The sequence below is a fragment of the Leiobunum rupestre genome, chromosome 7 (assembly GCF_980474605.1).
Source record: "Leiobunum rupestre chromosome 7, qqLeiRupe1.1.hap1, whole genome shotgun sequence".
NCBI classification, from domain to species: Eukaryota; Metazoa; Arthropoda; class Arachnida; order Opiliones; family Sclerosomatidae; genus Leiobunum; species Leiobunum rupestre.
Genome location: NC_143390.1, coordinates 6,643,424 through 6,669,013, shown reverse-complemented (window position 1 = coordinate 6,669,013; position 25,590 = coordinate 6,643,424). Strand labels below are relative to the sequence as shown.

At 35.6% G+C, this 25,590-nt stretch overlaps 1 protein-coding gene across 1 annotated transcript; it reads right to left on the bottom strand.

Annotated features, from left to right (window-relative positions):
- Positions 1–352: 352 nt before the first annotated feature.
- Positions 353–1,880, bottom strand: LOC149934203 (uncharacterized). Its single transcript, XM_090153404.1, has 4 exons — positions 1,835–1,880; positions 1,733–1,762; positions 1,287–1,666; positions 353–1,204 (listed from the first exon to the last, which is right to left on the bottom strand). Exons 1-4 carry the CDS (start codon positions 1,878–1,880, stop codon positions 353–355), a joined length of 1,308 nt encoding a protein of 435 aa, XP_090009530.1.
- Positions 1,881–25,590: the final 23,710 nt, after the last annotated feature.

Sequence of the window (25,590 nt, the reverse complement as noted above, 5' to 3'; positions counted from 1 at the left end):
TTTTTTCACTTTCAACGATATTGACTAGATGAATGTGTTTACATAAGTTGGAATTAATAAAGCGGTCTAGGCATGTGCATGAAAATTTATGTATGCATACTTTACATATTGCACATGATGCGTGACAATTGTTACAAATATTAGTCTTCTTGGTGACAATATACTTAATGTTATCATACGCATCAGTGTCTGCGTCTTTCAAAGATTCTTCACTACATACTTGCCATGAAACTTCAGAAATTTTTTCAACTAAAGAAATAGGCATTTCAATGGCATGTTTGTGTCGTTTGAAGTTTTTTGATGATTTCCAAGTTATTTTTCCCTTTAAAAGTTTGATAACTCGATGGTGTGTCTAGGTATGATCGTAATTAAACAGGGTTGCCAAACATTTATCAACTCTTTTATTTTGTTTTCCCTCAAGATACTGATGTTTGAAAACTTTGTGAAATGCTTCCAAGTGCATATTTGTATTTATTTCACTATCTTCTCTGTAGCATGCAGCCCATTTCGTCTTACAAGTGGCCCACTCTTTTACAAAATAATTTCCAAATTCTACAGTGCTTTCATTTTCTTGCATTTCCGAGAGTAAGGTTTCCAATATTAATTCAAACTTTTCAGGAATTCTTTCATCCATCAACACTGTTATTCCCTTAAACACTTGTGAAAAAACTTCTTTTTTAGGTATTATTGGTAACTTCTTTTGTATATCGTGGTAAACATGCCATTTACATAGTAATTTTTTACTTTCTTCTCCAAACACATTGCACCAGCTTGAATAATATTGTGGGGCTTTGTCTGACATTATTAGTTTCGCTTTTATATCCCCAACTACGTTCTTAATTTCTTGAAAAAATATCCTCAACACTTCTCCGTCTTCTCTATTTGAGATCAACCAATCAACTGGTATTCCTTCTTCAAATTCATCAATTACCAAAACAGTTATCAATTTGAAACTGTAGGCATTTGTACCATGAGTAGCGTCAAAACAAATAATTTTTTCTCCAAATTGTTTTAGCATGTTTCGTTGAAATGGGGACATTATTCCCAATGGAAAATCTTGTGGTTTAAAATCTACATAATGTGTATTTTCAGGAATTTGATTTCTGTCCTCATGTTGCTTTTTGTAAAGTAGTATGGTTTTATTATTACTGGCAACTTTCTCGCAAACATACGCATCAACGCTTAGATGGTCTTCCGCGGCGTTCTGTTGTATTCAAACCAAATGATTTTCCAATACTATTTAAATCTTTGGTAACTGTAAGATGCTTCCTTTGCAAATGGTATACATTACTCTCATATAAGTCATCCAGTACTCTTTTCTTTCTCACACCTTGAGTCAGTTTAGCCGCAATCATTTGCCTATCTGATTTCGGTATTCGAATATGACATAGTTCCACATTATGACCATAGTGAGTGTTACAAGAGTAGAGAATAACTTTTCCATTTCCAAGTTGAATATACACTTTTAGCGTAGCAGTACATTGCCCATTGATTTTAGAAGTTCCCATAGCTTTTGATTGTCGCTGCCCTAGTGTAGTTTTCCTGTAATGTCCAGCTCTGTTACAATACCAATACTCAACTTTTTCAGTCTTCCTGTTGCAAGTTTTGTTTTTCAAATACTGTATATTATATTTCTTCTCGAAGTCATCTTTAAATGACAGAAATGCTGAAATAATTTTTGTTGGTTTTAAGTTTTTGTTAAATTAAATTGTAAAAAAGTATTTCAAGTTACCTGCGTAGTCAATAAAACAGTGCTCCTTATCTTCAAAAATTATTTTATGAACATTAGTTAAATGGTTTTTTAATTCATTTATGGTTTTAAAGGAATCAGTACAATTAGACTCCCTACATTTTATACTAAATTCCTTATTTTCTTCCATATTTAATTAAAAAGGTTAAAACATTTATATTGTAGCATTATAAATTATTACATTAAGGTCTAAATTGTTTTTTTAAAGAATTAACTATTAATAGTTCTTTTCCTGTATATTTATTTAAAAAAGTATGAAACATTTATATTCTAGCGTTAGAAATTATTATTAACTAATTTTATTAAATTAATTATATATAGTGGTAAGTTCTTAGTTCCTTCATATTAAATATAAGTAATAAAACAGACAGACATACTTCACAAAAGTCGCGCCAAAAAAATTTTAAAAACACGTGGGTTTGTTTTTCAGTAAGTTTATATACTTTTACCATGAGTTGAAAAACTTTCTCTTAACTTACCAATAAAAAGACAACATAACTTGAAACCTTTGGAGAGCAAGCGTGGTTTGACCAATAATAGAGCTAGAATTACCACCTCCCATTTTTTGCCCTTTTTGACCCCCAAAAAGAGTCTGGCATTTAGTCGCAAGTAATTTTTTAATTTCCGGTCTTCCAAAGACTACAAGTTCGATGGACACATTTTCGATGCTCATATCGTCTTTGGCGCGTGGGAACATTAAATTTGATAGTATTGCGACGGAGCGGAGTTGGCGGCTCGGGGCCGGCCTCGGGGAGAGCGGGGAATTGCGTCGTTTCTCGGCCTTTGTTTTTGTCCGCTCTCCGCGGGGGGGGGGGGGGAGCGAAACCGAGTAGCGGCCTCCCCGCCGTCGTAACGCTCCCCGATCTATGTTAACTGCGCACCGTCGATAAAAGGGTGAGACGGGGATGAGCGTCTCAATCCACAACGCGTATGGTCGTTTTTATTGGTTTAAAGTGGTCACGTGCTCAGTTTTTTTTGTAGTTTTTTCCCATTGGCTTCTTTAACTCACGTGAGTTTATGTCGTCTGCTTAGAATGTAAAATCTTTGCATTTTCTCCGGATTCGTGTCCTTTGCGATAGTTTTATTTTTACACGGTGTAAGTTAATGTTTTAATGTTTTGAAATACAATGAGTTCGAAATCTCTAGAATGCGTATTTTGTTCGAAAGTCTATAAAGTTCGGGCAAGTTTAACATACCATTTGAAATCCGTTCATGGGACGTACTCCAACCCTTTAGTTTCTGGGATTAAATTTTGTAGGGAAGGTAAATGTCAATTTAGCGCGCGCACTGTGAATGAATTAATCGAACACCTCCGAATAAAACACGATTTAAATTATTTTAAAGTTGCTGAGAAAGAATTCTCTTCAAAAATGGGTATGTAGGATTCAACCTGGCTATTTTTAACAATAGGTACTTTTGTTTTTTTTGGGTTTTGTTTATTTTTTTAGATGTATTATTTGTCAAGGATTACAATAATGCAAAAAGTTTTAACCGCAATTTATTATTTAGAAAGTTATGATAAATTTAAAATTGTTACTTGCCAGCAATTTTTACCTAGGAAAATACGACATATTTCGAGAGTTTTGTACGTGTTGGATGAGGTAGGACTGATGACGAATTAGATTTAACGACAAGATATTACTAAATTTTTAAAACGTGTGCAAACCGAAAATGTGTTTACGGCTTTTTTGGTTTTGTTATTGTTTTTTGTTTATTATTTGTCAAGGAATACAGTAATGCGAAAAGTTTTAACCGCAATTTATTATTTAGAAAGATATGATAAATATAAAATTGTTATTTGCCAGCAATTTTGGGTTAAGTGCAGAATAGCTGCCCCCCACCCGATTTTTTTATATATTTTTTTTTTGGATAGAGGGCAAGATGGGGATTAGTTTAATTTTCATTTTTTTTTGGCGGAAATGAATATTAACAAAGATAAGCATTTTTAAACATTGGCCTTTTGCAGTGAATTTTCCCTAGGACGATTCTTTAAATTATTAGATTTTAATGCGTTGTGGATAACGTGGCGCTGATGACGAAAAAGAAAATGTGGAAATGCAAAACATAATAACTTACTTTTATATTTCAGGTATTTTCGCCGTATTTCAATGCATTTTAGGGGTTTTGGCGGGGATAATAGGTTAGGTTATTTATATTATTAGGTTGGATTAATATCGGGTTGACGATACTTGATGCGTTAGGCTTGGTGCTGTCCTCTAGGTTGCGTTATAGATGGCCCATAGCTTTTTTTAGTATGGGGTTGGGGAGGCGCCGCGCGCCCCCAGCGCTCGAGCGAAGTGAGTGCGCGGCGCCGTCAGGCGCCAATACTTAGAATACATTCGACGTTGTTTAAGTTAACATCACACAGATGACATATAATATGACATAGTATGATTAAAAAAAGGCTAAAATGCGTTGAAATACGGGAAAAATTCCCAACCCTTAAAAGTTAGTACTGTTTTGCATTTCAGCCTTTTTCTTTTTCTGCATCAGTCCTACGTTATCCGAAAAGTATTACAATCTAGTAATTTAAAGAATCGTCCTCGTCATCAGTCCTACCTCATCCAACACATACAGAAATCTCGAAATATGTCGTATTTTCCGTTGTAAAAATTGCTTGCAAGTAGCAATTTTACATTGATCATATCTTTTTAAATAATAACTTGCGGTTAAAACTTTTTGCATTACTGTAATCCTTGACAAATAACAAACCAAAAAAACAAAATAAAAACACAAAAAAACAAAAGTACCTATTGTTAAAAAATCCCTTCAACCTTTTTCCTTTTTCCTATCTTCAATATCTAATTTAAAATTTATTTTCAATTAGAATTTTTTGCAATGGAAAGAAGAGTTAGAGAGAGAAAAAAAGGCCTCGTTTGTGGTTCGATCAACTAAAGTTAAGGAAAACAAACCCAGAAAAACCTTCTTTAAATGCTCACGGAACGGTTTCTTTAAGGAAACGCAGCCAAGTTGTCGAGCTCTGAAATCGCAAGGAACCAAAAAAATAAATGGTTCTTGTACGGCTTTTATAAATTTGACTGAAGGTCTTTCTGGAACTGAAAAAGTGTTGGTTTCATTCTGCAAATGTCATTATGGCCATAAAGTTGAATTGAAACATTTGGCTTTAAGCTATCAAGAAAAAACCACTCTCGCGGGACAAATTGCTCAAGGTATTCCATTTGAAACTATTTTGGATGGCGTTAGAAGCAATGTAGAGGAGAATTCACTAGAGCGTTATCACCTCTTGACCACTAAGGACTTGCACAACATTGAAAGAGACTTCGCTCTCAAACAAGATATTAGAAAACATGAAAATGATGCCCTAATGTGAATATTTAAAATTTTGGAACAAGTAATTAATTTTACTCTTCATCATACACAATTTTAAATTTTTATATTAAATTGGTTTATATAGATGTGAAATTTTAATTATTTATTTTCGTCTGATTGGATGTAGTTATGGAATAGCAAAATGAATATTTTAAGTTGTAATCATGCATATTTTAAAATTGTATATACATAATTTTCTTTATACCTAAATTGGTTTAAAAAGACTAAGTTTTTTTACTTAGTCTTTTTAAACCAATTTAGGTATAAAGAAAATTATGTATATACAATTTTAAAATATGCATGATTACAACTTAAAATATTCATTTTGCTATTCCATAACTACATCCAATCAGACGAAAATAAATAATTAAAATTTCACATCTATATAAACCAATTTAATATAAAAATTTAAAATTGTGTATGATGAAGAGTAAAATTAATTACTTGTTCCAAAATTTTAAATATTCACATTAGGGCATCATTTTCATGTTTTCTAATATCTTGTTTGAGAGCGAAGTCTCTTTCAATGTTGTGCAAGTCCTTAGTGGTCAAGAGGTGATAACGCTCTAGTGAATTCTCCTCTACATTGCTTCTAACGCCATCCAAAATAGTTTCAAATGGAATACCTTGAGCAATTTGTCCCGCGAGAGTGGTTTTTTCTTGATAGCTTAAAGCCAAGTGTTGCAATTCAACTTTATGGCCATAATGACATTTGCAGAATGAAACCAACACTTTTTCAGTTCCAGAAAGACCTTCAGTCAAATTTATAAAAGCCGTACAAGAACCATTAATTTTTTTGGTTCCTTGCGATTTCAGAGCTCGACAACTTGGCTGCGTTTCCTTAAAGAAACCGTTCCGTGAGCATTCAAAGAATGTTTTTCTGGGTTTGTTTTCCTTAACTTTAGTTGATCGAACCACAAACGAGGCCTTTTTTTCTCTCTCTAACTCTTCTTTCCATTGCAAAAAATTCTAATTGAAAATAAATTTTAAATTAGATATTGAAGATAGGAAAAAGGAAAAAGGTTGAATCCTACATACCCATTTTTGAAGAGAATTCTTTCTCAGCAACTTTAAAATAATTTAAATCGTGTTTTATTCGGAGGTGTTCGATTAATTCATTCACAGTGCGCGCGCTAAATTGACATTTACCTTCCCTACAAAATTTAATCCCAGAAACTAAAGGGTTGGAGTACGTCCCATGCACGGATTTCAAATGGTATGTTAAACTTGCCCGAACTTTATAGACTTTCGAACAAAATACGCATTCTAGAGATTTCGAACTCATTGTATTTCAAAACATTAAAACATTAACTTACACCGTGTAAAAATAAAACTATCGCAAAGAAGACGACATAAATTCACGTGCGTTAAAGAAGCCTATGGGAAAAAACCATAAAAAAAAACTGAACACGTGACCACTTTAAACCAATAAAAACGACCATACGCGTTGTGGATTGAGACGCTCGTGAGACGGGGAACTCGGGGCGGTCACCGGTCAGTTTAGAGTGTGTCCAAGCGGGGCCACGTACAGCGGTTGATATATTGGTTTTGTTTTTCACCCAAGTGTGAAAGTCCACTGAGAAATAAGGTAATAAATTTCAATTATGTTGGGATAAGGTCGTGGGCCCCGGGATTTTTAAGCTACGAACGTGTTCTAAGCACACAGGGTTTCGGTTTTCCCAAAAGCCGTTACATTTTGACCCAATGCGGGTTGCTATTATATTACCTTAAAAACAACCTAATTTTGTTTAACCCAAATTTTGCTTTTCAAGATTTTCAACTACATTTGGGTTATTTTTGACTCAAAAAGCAGTTAAAAATGAAATAACCAAAATCATTTAACCCAACGTTTTTAAGAGTGTAGTGATATTACAGTTTGAAATTGTGTAGAAGTTGGCCTATTAATTACCAGATAAAAGTTATCTGAGTCTAGACTCCTATAACTTGCGCATTACATTTTTAAGCAATATCAGGAGTATCATACGTATTATTTAGACTGGCTACCAAAGAATATAAAAATTCCGAAATTGCTCCAACGTACGTCTTATTCCCATCAATATCTTCTCAACTCAAATTTGTAATAATAAAACAAAGGGGTTTTACATAGAATGAATAACTTACACAATTTTAAACACGAAGGTGATACTTCATATTACCAAACTTTCATTAATAAGCCAATTAGGTTAAACGACTTTAGGCTTCATTGTTTAATGTCATGTGGAACATTTGATAATGTCTGAATGGCTTATGTTGCCTTATTAAATCTGTAAAAAACCGAAAAAAGCATTCGATTAAAAATTGAAAGTTTAAAAAGACAAGTCGGTCAAGACCGTTATATTACCTCTCCTCGGAGTGGATTTTGTAACCCTTCAGGTTCACTTTCCCCCACATACTTACATTTTTTTTATTTCTCCGTGTCTTATTTGCTTTTGTTGTTAAATCCCCCCCCCCCGCACTCTGACTACCGATTCTCAAAACCCCCGAGTCCGACCAATTTGGTCTTGAACATATTGTTTTGTATTAATTTAATCAATTTTAATGGATATTCTTAACCCCTCGTAACGTACCATATACCAAACGTCTTATAATTTAAAAATCTAATACATAATAATAACCCCCGCGAAATAGTAACAATTAAAATTAACTTAAACTTAAGACTTAAATAATTTATGACTGGTACATAGGAATCCCGTAAAATTTACATAGCTCATAGGAACTGGTCTAATCTACCCTTAAATGTAAAAATTAGGTTAATCAATTAAACCGTTCTCTTAAAATAAATTATAAACGAAATTCCTGCCTTCAGCAATACTAAGATTAGAGCCCTCGCATTATAGAGCTAATTGGCGCATTTTCCGTCTGTCCCCGGCCCATGGTGCAATAAATTCCGAGCCGGCCCGACCCAGGTTTTCCCAGAAAACTTTCCAAACCAAACTAATAAGGTCCCCTCAACTCACAGCGTTCCCATGGAACCATTGTCATACTAGCGGGCCTCTAACCCACTACACTGTTAGAAAAAGTCGTTCAGAGCATGTTCAACTTAGAACAGTCTGTTCAAAAATGAACAATAGCGTTCTAAAGGTATGTAACCGAGAACGTTGCGTTCAAGATAATTTCTTTCGTTCAAATAAAGACCTTTTCACACGAGCCAACTTTTCAAATCAAAATGCTGAGTCAGCAAAAATGGATCAGTGATCCATTTTTTTCTCGCGTACTTTTTTGGTGGATCAACTCATCGAACTTTTATTCACACGAACCAACTAGTTTACTCAACTCAAAGTTGACTCATCTAGTTGGGTCAAAAAGTTGGCTCGTGTGAATAGACCTTAAGAACGAACCGTCACCTGAGAGCAAAATCCACGTATCTTTTAAAGATTTGTGTATATAGTTACGTGAATTTTGCTCTCAGGCGACGGAATGCTCTTTCGCTCTCTGGAGGAAGGCTTGTAAACTACTAATAAAATAGATTCCTTCCAAGAGCTTAGAACAAGTGTTACTCAATTTATGGAATTCGTGTGACACTTTCAACGTATGACCAAAAGAAACAAATAAGTGTGAAACTATTTCGCGGCCAACGCCGTATGGCCAAAAGCAACAAATAAGTGTGACACTATTTCGTTGCAAATGTCGTACTGTCAAAAGTAACAAATAAGTGTGACACTATTTCGCGGCAATCGCCGTATGACTAAAAGTTACAAATAATTGTGACATCAATAATGTAACAAATAAGATGCGCATCCTAGCGGCGAAGTTAGCTTCCCCCAAGTAGAGAGCTGCAGAGCAGCGAAAATACCATACCGTTTCTGCTCCGTTTTTTCCCCCGGTAAGGTACATAGATCCGTTTCCGGTCAGCTTTGGTTCTCGTCCGTTGTTTCCGTCCGTTTCCGGTCTGTTTTGTTTCTCGCCTATTATTTCCGTCCGTTTCCGGTCCGAATTGTTTATCGTCCGATATTTCCGTCCATTTCCGCTCCGGTTTATTTCTAGCCCAATGTTTCCGTCCGTTTCCGCAACGGTTTATTTCTAGCCCATTATTTCCGTCCGTTTCCGCTCCGGTTTATTTTTAGCCAGTTATTTCCGTCCGTTTTGTTTGTCGCCTATCATTTCGGTCCGTTTCCGCTCCGTTTCATTTATCGTCAATATTTTCCATCCGTTTCCGCTCCGTTTGTTTCTCCGATATTATTTCCGTTCGTGTTCCGCTCAGTTTCATTAATCGTCTATATTACTTAATATTTATGCTCAGTTTGTTGCTTCCCCTCAATATACACTCTTTTTGGATACGTTTACTGGGCGCCGCCATTATCGTACAGACAACCAACGAGCCAGCCCTCTACCGCAGAAATTTCATCCCCCCCCAAAACTGGTTTTTTCATCACCCTCCCCGTAGATGTCGATTGGGAAGGCGCGTTTAAAGAGTCTCTAGTCTTGAAAAATGTGGAAAAATTATTTTATTTTCCTGAATACAGAAATTTACAGAAACAATTATTATTGAATTGAATGTAAAACTAAAACTTTACCGCAAGCCGGGTCACCCCATCAATTTATTCCCCCTTTTCGCTAAACGACCTTTGTACCTTTTGCGATACTGCGCATTGATGTACGGAACGTAGTCGTAGAGAAAAAGGCTTCAGTTGCAGTTATGTCGAGAGTTATGTTTCCCACGAGCCGGAGAAGAAGGGGAATTATGATCTCACTGTCTAAAAAAGTGGGATACCCAATCAGCAGCCAAGAGAGAAATTAAAACAGTGTCCATGCTTCAATATACGACGTTGTTTTCGGAAATTTGCTCCGATCCCGTTCCATTACAAAGGTTTTGGAAAATTTTACTCCGATCCCGTTCCGTTACAACGATTTTTCGGAAATTTGCTCCGATCCCGTTCCGTTACAACGATTTTTCGGAATTTTGCTCCGATTCCGTTCCGTTACAACAAATTTTCGGAAATTTGCTCCGATTTCATTACGTTCCTCTACTTTCTTTAGCTCCGATTCCGTTCCAGCGCCGCGGAACGGAACGGAGTCCGCGGAAACGGAATAATTTCCGCTCCGTTGCAGCTCTCTACCCCCAAGGAACACGGGTTGTACGTTGGTAGCATTCTATAGCCCTTAAAGATATACAAAATCGGAAAACATTTTGCTTTCTATCGATTTATACATGAAAAATAAGTTAAAAAATCTTTCTCTAAAATGTTTCCCGATTAAACTCAAATTGTAAATAATTTAAAACTTTGCTCAAAACTGGGTGTAGCAGACGACGGTGGTTTTGACGGTGGTGCGTTCAGCCTTCGAGTAGTGCTTAGGAAAATATAATTTCTGATTGGAAGTTAGACTATCTGCTCTCCTTGGTACACTAAATTTATTTTCAGTACCTGGCAACGCTGTCCAGTAGTTAACTCACATTTTCTTTTCGTCAATCAGCGGTCATACTCATCGATGATAATTGAATTTGTTTAGGAAAAAAGGAGCCAAAGGTAAAAATTATTTTATATTTTTTCAATTGTGTTTATTAAACAAAGTGAATGAAATACTAGGTGATGACTAATTAGTAACTGTAAAAAAACTAAATATTTATTTAGGCATTGTTCATTGTGGGCCTTTGTGGCATAAAGTCTGTGGTCACGTGAGCGTATCATATTTTTTATCTACAATTACCCCAAAACCTCCAAGAGTTTGAATGGTAACTAACATCAAATATTTGAGTATAAAATTGATTGAAATCAAGTCTCAGCTATGTAATTTCCCACGGTATTTTTTATTAGGTCTATGTGCTTCCACCTAGTATCGATTTTCAAAAACGTTTTGTCTTTTATTTGGAAGTCGACAATTTTAGTTCTTTCTATAAAATAAAAAGTTTAAAAAGTATAAATATTAATTGTTGCTGTTACGTCACAATACTGAGCTCTATTAGTATAGTTATTGATGCTAATAGAGAATGGAGAGCCCAGTTGCAGCGTGGGAGGGGGGGGGGCGACGGGAGTGGTCCGCCATGGGTACCAGTTTAACCCCTGGTTTAACTAAGGGCACGGCTTATCTAAACAAGTTAGAACTCGGTGTACTTTCGGATGTACTAAAGAAGGGGGACCGTTTCATACTGCTGGCATTTATCCCCATTGAAATTTAAGCTTTCCGAGCGCCATCTTGATTGTGAAAATAACTACTAATTATTATTATTGTTATTTTAAATGTAAGTATAATTTAATCATCACTTAGCGAAAATTGCTGTTCTAAAATAATATTTTCGTACTTTAAAAGTTATATTTCAATTATTGTTTTTTAAAATTAGAATGAAGGAGGCGCTACTAACCGGCAATACTGCTAAGGCGCAAATTGTACGATTTTATAAAGAAAAATAAATTTCAACAATTCTTAGATAGATGGCGCGTCGAACGGCATATTTCTTCTCGGCCGCGGGACTGTAGTCCCCCATATATCGCTTTTGAATTCTAACGTGTGTAGATAAACCATGAAATTTACCAAAGACAAAACGTTTGTAACATTGTTCTCTGCCCCCTCAAAATTATCCTCTAACACTTCAAATTTATTCTCTACCCCTAACATATTTTAGGTGGTCCCAATAGTACCTCTAAAGTCGTCAAACTTATATCTTTGACTTAAAGAATAGAGCCTTGCTTATGTTTAGTCCGTTTTTTCTCCATGGTTGCATGGTCGTCTGCTTCTTAATGTACAAAAATTATTTCCGACACAAAAATTGTCATTTTGGGTTTTGGATAGAAATTTCTAAATTTTTCGATGTGGTTGTGTCAATTATTATTTTAAATAACTGTTAAAACGGTATGTAGTCGCGGATTTGTTCTCGTTTCCATTCACAAAATGAGTAAGTAAAAGACAAATCTAGTAATTAGATTCGTAAGCCTTGGTTAGATAAATGTCTTTTTCGTGGCAGTCGATAATCACCAAAATGAGATAAAGCAGGTCCCAATAACATACATCTATTTGTTTCGACAATACTAAAATCAATTTAAATGGTTAGTGATAAATTATCTGAAGTATCATCGCATTCGACATTTTAATTAAATTCGTTTAGCTTTTTTCTGTTACAAATATATGATTTTGATTTTTGAATGTTAACAGACTCGCGACGGTAAGATTTTATTTTTCTGTGGTTTGGACAAAACTACAGAATTCATTTTAAAATTTGATTTAAACATTCAAATATGTTTGAAAAAGTGAAGTTTTGGTGGTAGGAACTAAAAAGCAATATGAAGTGAATTATTTTAAACTTCTTAAAACTGAAAATTATCTAAAATGTTTGCTCTCAGGGGTCTAAGAGATTCATTTCCTAGAGCCGTCTAAAATTACATAAGTGTCTATTTGTAGTTCTGAGATAATTTTCAATTTTAAAATAATTCTTTTCATGTTGCTATTTAGTTCCTGCCACAAAACTTGTAATTTTTTCCAAAACATGGCTGTCCACAAAATATTACACCTTTTCCAAAATATTGTTAAATCTTTAAATTACTTTAGGAGGGAAAAATAATTGTTGTGCAATGATTTTAACTCCCCATGGCCGATTTCAAATATTTTCGCTGTGAGTGGCTGTAACCCCCCCCCCCCCACCTACGTTACTACCAGTAGCAATTGTCCTAAAAGGAAATGGAGAAGTGAAAATAATTATATTTTGAATATTCGTCTGCTAAAAATAAAGCATTTTACAATAAATTCTAATAATATAAAATTGATAAATTATGGGGGTGTCACGAAACATTACCGCCTCGAAGAGCCAGCCTTTTGAAGCCGCCACTGTTAGTGTGTACTCCTAGACTTTTAAAAGCTAAAGACAGTGACGTAAGAGCAACATTTAAACAGGTACATAGCCTTCTTTAATCAATGCCTGGAAATAGCGAAAAAAGGGGGTGGAAAATACAATTTCTAAAATCTTGCTAGATGTCGCTTATATGGGGTTTCATTACTATACACTCTTTTACGAAGTCGGCCATTTCATTACAGGCCTAATTTAAAATAGTACAGGCAAGGGCGCCTGCACGTGCTCATCAGCTCGAAACGTCGCGTGCACTTGACCGCGTGAAGCGGTCTTGCATGCACTATTTGAAATCAGACCTGTAATAAAATGGCAGCTCTCACAAATAAGAATATAAAAGAGTGTATAGGTGAAAGCTATCTCCACGCGCGGGAGTTTTGAATTTATTTAGTTGGTTATGAAGCTTCAAATCTTCCGTGTGTGGATATACCTTTTAACTATAGTAATGAAACCTCAGAAAAGCGACATCTAACGAGTAAAGCTCACAGATTCAAAATGTTAGGAATAAAATGCGAGATCCTCTTATATCCAGGCATTGATTAAAGAAGGCTATGCTTTATAAAATATATTAACTCATTTTTGGAAAGACAATCCAAACGAGGTCCCTACTTTGAGGGACGAATATTGTTTGCTGAACTTTTTTCGCTTTGGACGATAGTGACATCTCTAGACCGCCAATGATTAGAATTAGAGCCGAGACTTGCTTGAAGACACATTTGATTATAGGAGTAGTGGCAAAATATATTTTATATGGATTTAACAATAAGTGGGTCTGCATTGCAGAAAATGTTTATTTTCATCAGCCAAAGTACAGGGCTAACGGATATATTACTATATCGCTATAGAATATACATTTATATTTTTTTAATATTTCGTAGCCTAAAACTAAATATTTGTTGACATTTAAAACAGGCTGAGAACCAGCAAAGGGAAAAATATGCATGCACATTATGTCATGTTAGAAGACCAACACCTCAAGGGTGGCTTAAACATATAAGAATCAAACATTCTTATGGTCCTAATTTAGTTCTGAAATGCAACCTCGTGAACTCTTGTTCAAATGTTTTTAGAAACTATGCAGCTTTGCGAAAACACATTTACCGCAAACATTTTCGCAATGGAAATTTTTTACCCGAAGATGAGAATATTGTTAACCCTCAACAAATGGAGGAAAATATGTATATGGAATGTACTGATAATAATAAATCTTCCGATATCGATTCTGGCAATGGTGAAAGCGTGATAGGGAAAGACCTTCAGAGGAAGGCAGCCTTAATGATGTTAGAAACAAGGGAAAAACACAAGTTACCAAACTCAGTTGCCACCTCCATTGCAAATAGTGTTTCGTTTATTATCGAAGATTGTATGAATTTTTGTAGTAACATAACTAGTCAGGAAATTTCTGTGGAAGAGAGAGAAAATCAAATTTCATATGCAACAAATTCTATTACAAGTATAGTTAGAAGCGAATATAGATTAAACAAGTACTGTGAATCAAATTGGAATTTTATTAAACCAGTTAATTATGTTCTTGGAACAGTTCGTACAAGGACAAAACATATTAAACATACATTCACTTATGTGCCAGTAATTCCAGTTTTAAAGAACTTGCTTTCACATGATGATGTATGGGAAGAATATAGCAGAGAGAAAGAAGTACTAGAAGACAATTTTTTTGGAGATTATAGTGATGGAAATATTTGCAAGCGCCACTTTTTATTTTCGAAAAACCCTCGTTGTTTAAGATTGCATTTTTATCTGGATGAAGTGGAACTGAACAATCCCTTGTTGGCCAAAAGAGGCATTCATAAAATATTATTAATCTATTTTATGACTGGAAATTTTCACCCTGCTTATCGTAGCAAGCGGAGTAGTATTAACCTTTCTTTGTGCGTCAGGTACCCTTTTGTTAAAAGGTATGGGGAGTCTAAAGTGTTAAAACCTCTCGTTGAAGAGTTGACCACTCTACAAACTGACGGTTTTTTTGTTAGAAATCAAAGAATAAAAGCGTGTATTGCTACTGTTTCGGGGGATAATTTATCAAGCAATGCTTGGGGTGGGTTTAATAGATCTTTTAATTCTGGTCGAATTTGCCTACAATGTATGATTTCGTACTAAAATATCGGCCATTGTTTCGATGAAAACGATATGGTTATAAGAACAGAGGAAGTTCATAAATATCACTTGGAGGCCATTAGCGAAAACCATGACAATACCAAAATTTATGGTGTGTACAGCCGCTCAGCATTTGCGGACGTCCCAAACTTTGAAATTACATCCTCTTTCCCACCAGATACCATGCATGACTTCTTTGAAGGTGTCGTTCCTTTTGTACTGCAATTGTTAATTCGTCATTGGATCAATCAAAATATATTAAATCTAGAAGCAATTAATGACAAAATTCAAAAGTTTCCTTATGGAGACCTTTATATTAAAAATAAACATTCCTTTTCGGCTTTCAGTTGCTATGCAACGCGTTTTGAAATTTTTAATGTTTAGGCTTTGTTTCTTTTTCCGATATAACAGTCGCCAGCCAGATTTCCCGCACTGTACTGATGAGTTCCAAATAGAACGAAACCGGTGTACCGTTGAAATTTCTGGCTATTTTATTTAGTTTTTATGTAGTTTATTACTCGAAGATCTATTTGATCCGAGATTCGCTCGAAGACCTATCGGTATGAGTTATTAGTAAGTTTTTTAATTTCTTCAAATTTGTTTAGGATTTAGATATATTATCCCTTTTATTTATGGACTAATTTACTTTTTCGCGTATTTTATCATCCTTCTCACAGTCCATAGGTGGTCTCTTCTAACTTAACTAGTTGAAATCCTTGCCAAACTCGCATTTTATTCCGAAAATTCATTACATGTTGCATTATGCACGACTTATTGAAGAGTACGGTCCTTTGATCAGACTCTGGTGTATGCGCTTTGAGGCCAAGCACCAATATTTTAAAACAATAGCTGGGAACAAAGTGGACAATCTGGGTTTGAAAAATCTAATTTTGAACAATATGCCAAGCTGAAGTATAGTCATCTTCCATACAGTTAAAATTGTTTGTTAGAACCAACTTGAATTTAGATAAAGACCCAATTAATTCCAAACTAACTTCAGTATTAATTGTTAAAGCTGTCACTTACAAACCCGGCTATGTCTTCCCTATTTCTTTATCTGAAGAAGGGCTACCTCTCTTTCTTAAAATTTATTACATCGTTCAAACTGGTGAAATATGGCGGATATATGGAAGATTAATTAAATGCGAAAGCTTTGAAACGCAATATAATTGTTATTATGTAAGTTAACAAGAGTCTTGGTATAGAATGTACCCTGGTGATGAAATAGACAATATTCCCTTGCAAATTATTAAACTTGATTCACAATTGGCATCGTGTTACAGCACAGACTTTGCGGGTTTAAATAAAACAAAAATGGTTTTTTGATACATGTAATAGTTAACTATTTATAAACGTTTTGCTTCGGATTAGTTTTAACCAAACACAAAACCATTATTTTACAATAAATTGTTTTTATTTTAAAAAACTAAGCTACAGCCGTTTCGGCGCCATTATTAGCGGCGTCGTCGGGCTAATCTATAATAATAACAATATATGAGAGCTCTTTCGAGACGCGTCACAGAGGAAATACAATGCGAGCATAACCTACATATAATACCCAATCAAATCAACTCATGTGTCGTGGAGAATAGACGTGCCAGGATAGAAATAAGCAGTATAGATTGCTGATTTCTATCCTGACGCGTCTATTCTCCTCGGTGTTGTATGTAGGTTATGCTCGGATTGTATTTACTCTGTCACTCGCTTCTAACAAGCTCTCGTATCTTTGTTTTCATTGTAAATTAGCCTCACGACGGCGCAAGTATTGACGCCGAAACGGCCTGAGCTTGGTTTTTTGTAATAAATAACTTTTTATTGTACCAATAGTGGTTTTATTTATTTTTAATCCATTCTAACATGTACAAGGCTGTTTAATTTGATCTACTTCACACACTTTGTTTGTTAGTTAACTTTCAGTATTTTTTACTATTATATTGATAACAATTGGTCGTAGATTTGTAATTAATGGACGCTGTTCACGAATATCATGTAACTTGCTTAAAAACAAAAAAAATTTCAAGTGCTCATCAGAGTTGAATCTTGAAGAATTCAAAATGACTTTAGGAAAACAATTTTCAGTTGATGTAAAATCTATTCAAGTTTTTTCTGAAAAATATAATGATTGGCTAGATCATGATGACAATATTTTGCCAATAAACAACTCCAGATTAAATGTAAACATAAAATGTTCTGAAGGTATCCAGAATAAGTATGTTCAAGTTTGGAACCATTATTTTTCCAAATTATCATATAATTTTTCTATTTCAAGCGTGACATTTTCAACTATCGATAATTTGAGTGATCCACCGGAGAATAACTCCCATAGAAGTGATTATTTACAAGACGTTTGCGAGGCAACAACTAGTTACAGAGTCAGTTATCAGTTTCCAAACCCATATATCATACCACAACTTCCCCATTATATAATGAGTTTAATCAAGGAAAAAGACCCTAGTGTTTTTGATCGATCTAATAAACCACAAATCGTGAAAATTCTATATGAAGATATTAGCGGATTAAACCAAATGTTATGTTATTATACCAGCTGCTAGGCGACCCCTTGGATCAGCCGTCGTGTGTATTATGTGTTGGAGTGATACTCTATAGTTGCTGGGGCAAACGCGCTGCGCCAGACGAGGCAGCGATTGCGCCTGCGAGTATACCTTATCGCTCCAACACACAATACACGCTAGTATTGCGGTTAAGCTTAGGGCTGATCCATTATGCCACGCAGCACCCGGTATAATGTTTTATATTGTTTTGTCATTCAGAGGACATGGTACAATTCTTTGCTTCAGAAACATAGGCATGGGAAAATGAAGAAAAAAGAAAAAGATGAAAAAGAAACACGTGTGGAAGTAATAAGTTCTAAGAGTAACAGAATGTCTAAAAAACGTCAATCAACTGACGCTTTGGCGCCACCCACTAAAATCAACAGAACTTCCATGGCAGTATGAATATTTTTCTAAATATAGGTGTACCATTTTTCATAGCTTCAGGGTGGCCATTCTTCCTATATTTTATAATTGTTCCTACAATTTAATGCCTTCTTACAATTTAGCGCAATTTCCTATATTACTAGATTTTTTGTTTTGTTTTCTGATTGTGAGTGTGGTCTATCTACGCGTGCTTAGCTAAAACTTCACTTTTGTTTAGTTTTGTAAATTTTAAAATTTCACCCGAAATTATCATATTCTATTCAATAAATTTCCTATTTTCCTATATTTTTTGAACGGTCACTTTTTATATGTTAATGTAATTATTCAATTGTAGACTAAATTTGGAGCTTCACATTGCTGCGTTAAACAAAGAATTACAGAAGTCAAATCTAAATTCAACTCTTCTAGAAGAAAAAATGACCAGAACAGTGCAATTTAGGCAATCATTTGCTTTGGATCATGAAGTAACTAAAGTGGTCGAAAAATTTACACTTTTGACAAACACCAACCAGGTAAATAATTTAAAACCATTCTAGTTAATAAAAAGTATAAATATGTTGTGTAATTAGTACAGAACTACGTTAAAACAATTAAATGTGTTACTTATGGCATTCTTTAATTTGATAGTTGATTTTCGAATTGAACAGAATACAAAACATCCGTCCCTCAACTGAGAAGTTGGCTACCCACCATTTTCAGCCTATAACAAAGCGAATAATTAAGATCATTTCCAGAAAAAAAATAATGGAGTTCAGCAACATTTAAAAATGTTGGAAAACCAAAAACAGGTTTCTACAGAAGAAAAATATAAAGGTTAATCCTTTTCTTATTGTTCTATTATTTAAATTTGATAACTAAATTAGTATACGTGTTATTGTAGAAATAGAGTTGAAGACATGTCTTCTAATTTTGCCAACTCTTTTTGGGGAAAAAATGACGCTATGGGTAACGCAAAACGTGAGAAAATGTTTTAAACCTAATCATGATTTTAACACTCGTAAATTAATATATATTTTTTTTAAAGAAACCTAAATCAAGTACGCCAATTATGGTTTTTTCGGATGATGATTGGATGACATGTCCAGAAGTGGAAATTGAAAATGTTACATTTGATGTCACTTCTTTAGAAACTACAGTTGTTGCAATATTCGCTGGATATTACGCGTTTCAATTAGTATACCCAAAAGAACTCAAACACACTTTAGAATACCTACAGAAGTTCGTATTCAAAATTAAAGCTGAAAAAGTATCAAATTGTGTGGCTAATATAGCCAATATGTTACTGGCATGACTCTTGACTTGAAATTTTCTATGAAAAATAAAATTTTGCTATTTTGAATTTGTGGTTTTGAAGAATTTTAAGGAGTTATCTTGAACGACGAAGCGTTTCACGTTGAACGAGAAAATAATCCACGTTGAACGACAGCGTTTCACGGCGAACGACGAAGCGTTCCACGTTGAACGACGAAACGTTGCACGTTGAACGAGAAAATGATCCACGTTGAACGAGAAAATGATCCACGTTGAACGACGAAGCGTTCCACGTTGAATGACGAAGCGTTCCACGTTGAACGACGAAGCGTTTCACGTTGAACGACGAAGCGTTTCATGTTGAACGACGAAGCGTTTCACGTTGAAAGAGAAAATGATCCACGTTGAACGACGAAGCGTTCCACGTTGAACGACGAAACGTTGCACGTTGAACGAGAAAATGATCCACGTTGGACGACGAAGCGTTACACGGTGAACAAGAAAATGATCCACGTTGAACGACGAAGCGTTCCACGTTGAACGACGAAGCGTTACACGGTGAACAAGAAAATGATCCACGTTGAACGACAAAGCGTTCGAGGGCGAGCGGGAAAATGTTCCACGTTGAACGACAAAGCGTTCGAGGGCGAGCGGGAAAATGTTCCACGTTGAACGACAAAGCGTTCCACGGTGAACGAGAAAATGATCAACGGCGAACGAGAAAATGATCAACGGCGAACGAGAAAGCGTTACAATTTGAACAAAGTAAGGTTGTTCAATATAGAATATCAAAGTTCAATATTGAACAATTACCCATCGTTCTTTGTCGAACCATTTTCTTTCGTTCATATTAGAACAAAATGGCGTTCTGTTTCAGGGACAACCTTCTGAACGGCGATTTGTTCAAATTAGAACAATTTTTTTTAACAGTGTATCAGATAACCCGGATACGACAAAAAGCGCGCATTTTCCAAGGCCAGGTCATAATTCGAAAGTGTGCCGGACATTTTCGCTTGACAACAAAATAAGGATAACCTCGTGATTCCTGGCAACTTCCCCCCCACAAACTCTGAGACCCCCGCAATCACGCGGAACCAACCCCAAGGAACCTTTCGTAAGTTGGACAACGTCATACGTCCCATGACAGGACACGAGTCCTAGGTACACCAATGACACAAATAATATGGGAGGTCACCAATTACTTTTTATTTCCGATCCGCCCCACAAATCCCAGGAACAAAACCAGGAGACAGAGCCCCTAAAAGACAGAATTTTGGATTCTCGACAAGACAAGAAGTTTGGATTATCTCGACAGAATAGATGAACTTCCGGAGCCCCAGTCCGGAATGACCGTCCGCCAAATTCATGCGCGGTCTCGCCCGTCAGACCCCTCAATATCCCAAAGGCAATAACCGATGGAACTAAGTCTCCCAATAGTCAACCAGAACCGTTTCATGAGCCCTCTCGAACGAGTCAATTCACAGCGGACCGCCAATCCTCCGATGATCCCGAGAACAAGTATCCAACGACATGAGATCCGACGCCTCGCCTAGCCAGAAGTTTTAGAAGGAAACCCGAAGTATCTACGCCGCTCGCAATAAGTTCATCGTCGTCATCCGAACTCCCATGCCGTAATCGAGACGAACGGACAGTTTGGAATTGTCATCGCGAAATAAGAAGTCCCCAATCGATCCCCTTCAAGAAAACGCGTGTGCGTGTGTTTTGCTTAATCCGGAAGTCGTAATCCGGAAGTTTAACCTGGAATCTCGTAAACGAAGAGCAGGCACGAAGAAAATCTAGTGATAAGTACCAAATTCATTCCCCCCCCCCCCCGTAGAATATCCAGGGTCAAGTCTGAAATAACTGTTTAAACGTAGAGATAAAATTTCTAAGAAAGGTGCAACCCCTCGCTATTGCCCGAGGAAAGGTTAAAATAGACCCCTCCCGAATTCGAGAGCTCATATCCGTTCGTATCTTTATACTGCTAGGAGCTATTTTTATCTATCGTATTTTCCCCCTCGCTTAGTGTATTTTTTAAAGTTTGGAGTTTTTTTTTAGAATTAATTGTAGTCAGCCATAATTGTAGTATTTTCATTTTAATTGTAGTGATCAGAAATTAGTGTGTATTGTTTTATTTGTTTTCCCCTCGCTGATTTAAGTCAGATTGGCAGAAAGAATAGAAATTGGAACTGATCCTATTGAGAACCGTAAGAGAAACTTGTAATTAACCAGTTAGTCAGAGTGTTTTAATTCTTATATCTATTGTGCATGTCATCCCCCGCTTAAAAATAATAAATAGTAATAGTGATGGCCTAACCATCCTACTAATCCAAAGAGCCATAATATCTGATTTCCCCCAAATTTTATTATTTTGTGTAGTGTTTTGTTTATAAGTGCTAAATAAAGATTTTGTGATTGATTAACGACAAAGGGTTTCCATTCTGAATTCGAATCTCCCCCTCCTTTTTATTTTTTTCTTTCCCCTGTATGTAACCCCCTCTCTCGGATTTAATTACCTCCACGAAAGGCCATGACTCGCATTTTGTCGCCATCTTCCCCCCCGCCTTGGTGAATTAATATCTTTGAGCAAGGGCTAGGAATATTTCCGTCCATCAATTGCATGACGATTTCCTTAAAAAGTTTGCAATTTATTCGGCTTACAACACTATAACTACGCTTAATCAAAACTGTTACAACGGCGATAAATTTGTTTTTAGAAAAGAAAAATAAGAAAACGGCCGTTAATTTAAAAATTGAACCTATTATTGTTACTAAGTAGAAACAGTAGCCAAGGGCGTATCCAGGATTTTATTTCAGGGGGGGTTTTGAGGGAAAATTACAAGGGGGGGGTGCTGACGGAAGTTTCACTGATTTTTATTAGGCACCCCCCCCCCCCAGTCATCAGCATTTCCCCAAACCCCCCCCCCCTTAAATACGCCCTTGACAGTAGCACAGGCTAAAGGCGTTTTTTCCCCAGAACCTCTGATTGTAATAACAGGATACCTTGTACGTGATTTACTATGGAAAATTCTATTTAAATCTTTAACTAAAAATTCCTTATAAGAATTTAATAATTTTTATTTCTCTTAAAAATACAAAATTGTTATAACAAAATTTACTTATCAAAATATTTTCGAGTCAGAGTCATGTGAGTATATTTTTAGATTTAAAATTAAAAAAAATCAATTATAGCAAAAATGTTATTTGACTAAAGGGAAACGAAGAGGGAGTCGGAAAATACGTCATAAAAATTGAGATACTCGAGTGCTACCGTGTGAGGCGGCTTAGAACTAAGAGTGATATTCCTACGCGAGCTGTGTGCTAGTAAAATGGTGCCAATTCTCTAGGCATCTAAAATGTATCAGGTTGCGGCTTAAAGAGTTTCAAGCTAATGGCCAAGTTATAAAACAATGTGATGCTTAATACATTGAAACATTTTATTTATAACAAAGCTTTAACAAAGTTTGCCTTGTCTCAACGTCACACACATTCAAAATACGTGTTAAACGTTAAACTACACCCAATGCAATATCAAACATTAAAGTAACAGAAACAAAAACAAAATAAACATCTACGTAAGGTGTTTATAATCTTTCCACCCAAACAAATATTACATTTATTTTTATCCCGGTTTTACTGGTATTTAAACTTCAGAAGTGTAGACGTCAATGGCTCATCGGTGAAACGTCCACGTCATAAGAATGTGCCCCTGGTTCAATTCCTGACGACGATCGTATTTAACTACCAATTGATCAATTTCCACATTTGACAATTTTATACATATCAAAAAAAAAAAAATGGTACAGGAAAAAATTGACGTTAATAACTTTAAAACTGCTTAAAATACTTTCGCCAAAGTTGTTTTAGAAAAACACTGCAGCATAACAAGCGGCGGTGGTTCAGTGGTTAGAGTAAATGTCTTGCACGCAGCAGACCCGGGTTTAGTTCCCGGCCGGTGCCAATTAATCGCAAATAGACACTAAGACGCTTACCGTGAACAATTGGTGGAAACCCTGCCATTGGAAGTTAAGAGGTTGCCATAACTCTCAGCACTCGGTCCGTCTCATAAGTCAATAAGCAGAAGTTGAAGAGAAAACGCCCGTACACACACAAACACAACGAAAACAAACACAACACCCACAATCGTCATAACACAACAAACACAACCGTCATAACGCAACAAACACAAACAGAACACACCCAACACCCACACACAACAACCACAACCGTCATAACATTCACACCTTACACATAAACATTACAATAACGAAATATCCAATCAAACTGAGTTAAAACTGTTGCGACGGTGAGTTTTAAAGAAAAAATTATCCAAACCAAACCCAACCGCAAATTAATCCGCTAACGCTCACCGTCGCACGGTGGTTTTGCCACCCCTTCGACTTCGTTCCCTAATTCCTAGCAACTGCGAACGCAGATATTTCGAGAAACTGCGTACGCAATGATGAAGCGTTCGCAGGACAGACAGACCGACAGACATACAGACACGGTGATTGTATAACCCCTCATAGTGGACATAGTCCCCTCGGAGAGTTAAAAATGTTCACAAGAACTCGCTTTTTGTATACTACGTCGAACTTGAAATCTTATACGTTATTCACCAGTTTAAACCGGCTTTACCATCAGCTTAAATATTATTGTATTAGTATGAGATACTTCCGTATGCAAGATGTATTCCAATATTATTTTCGCGATCGATAGATGATAACTTTGGCAGCCGGAACATCTTCAATTTTGTGACATATCGATCTTATATTTCCAAGGCGTTTTCACTATTATTAGCATTTTTTTGTGTATTTGAATATCAGGGGTGTTCTTAAAGACTAAATAAACTTTAAAACTACTGATAAATAGCCTCAAATAGTATACATCTCTCGCAAATAGGTGTTGCGCCAATTACGTTCACCTAAGCCTGTTCACTTTGTCGAGTTGAATTAAGAAAAGACTAATCATCGTCATTTCCGCAGTTTAAAGAAAATTTTAAAACTATAAAAATGTGTAAAAGACAGCCTTGACCCAATCTTCCCCCTCAATGAAAAATTGAACCACAATTCGGCAAAATGTTTAGAACTAAAACAGATGTCGCTTTCTGTTTCGACAAAAGATTATTTCCTTTGGAATATAATTATAACTTAGAAAATAGCATGCATGGCTTTTAAAACCAAGAATACTTTCAAGACTAAATGTAAAATTGCCAATATTATAATTAGATTAACAGTCGTTAGACAACAGTATTTGGTTGGACCATGCTAAAGACGAAAGAGGAGCAGTGTCAGTAAATAGTTAGTACATTATATATTGTTAAAATAAATTAATATTTCTCCTACAAATACACCTGTGTCATTAGTCCCGAAAGCAGTTGCAACGAAATTTCCCCTAAACACCATCTTTACTTATATCTATATACAAAATTATCACGATACTTATTAATATAGGCTTCGTACGTATTTTAAATTATGGTGAAAAATATCTTCGCGTAATAGCCGAAATCGGGTGAACCAAATTGCTGAACTCTCTTATGAAGTCTTAAAAATATCGTCGGAAGGCTTTTGAAATCTTAGAAATAGTTAGATTTGTACCTTTTGAATTATTGTTGGAGTAGCTTTTGCTCTAAAGCATGATCTGGGTTCAGAGCTCTTTGAGACCGAAAATAGTTTTTTATTGAAAAACCCTTAAAGAATGGCTTTTTAATTTATGGGAATTCGTCGCAAATAGGTCAAATAAATATTTTAAGGAATGGAAATTCCCGTCTCGAGTTACGTCACATAGACCAAGAAGGACCGTTCAATCAATTGGGAACATCAGCCTCCAAAACCACGAAAAACGCACAAATGGGCAATTTCTATCATTCCTTCGAGACAATTGTTTCCTTTCACTAAGCATTGGTTTTTTATCGGAAAAGATCATTAAGAAACAAAAGTAGTATTAAAAGTGCTTTATTGAAATTAAAGAAGTAAGCTACGTGTATAAATACGTTTTAACAATAAGAAGGTGTTTCTAATTCTTCTTATGCCAAAAGTAACTACAAATTTAACACCTTGTGAGGCGTTTTGGAACGTATCTTGCTCATCTCCGTGTTTTTTCCCGAATGCTAGTACACTAAATGTAGTTGCCTTGTATAATTAAAGGTCTCATTAAATAGTCACCCACAAAAAACGTTTTCAGTCTACAGGTAAAGTTTACAATATAGTTCTAATGGGGTTTTTGGACGGGTACAAGGCTCGAATTTGCAGTAAATTGAGGGGCCTCAATAATTAAATTCATATTTCGTATCTTAAACCTAGCTGCTATGCTATGGCGTACTTCACAAATGCAGAATATGTCGATATGCATCTTATGTATGGACTCGCTCAGGGAAATGCGGTGGAAGCGCGGTGTTTGTATCAGGAGCACTTTCCTCAAACACAGCTTCC

Bases quoted from the DNA above. Each gene is read 5' to 3' on its own strand.
- LOC149934203 (XM_090153404.1), bottom strand. From the start codon at position 1,880: ATGGAAGAAAATAAGGAATTTAGTATAAAATGTAGGGAGTCTAATT. The intron at 1,667-1,732 runs GTAACTTGAAAT...AAATTATTTCAG, and splicing joins CTGTTTTATTGACTACGCAG to CATTTCTGTCATTTAAAGAT. The intron at 1,205-1,286 runs GTATACCATTTG...TGAATACAACAG, and splicing joins ATGACTTATATGAGAGTAAT to AACGCCGCGGAAGACCATCT.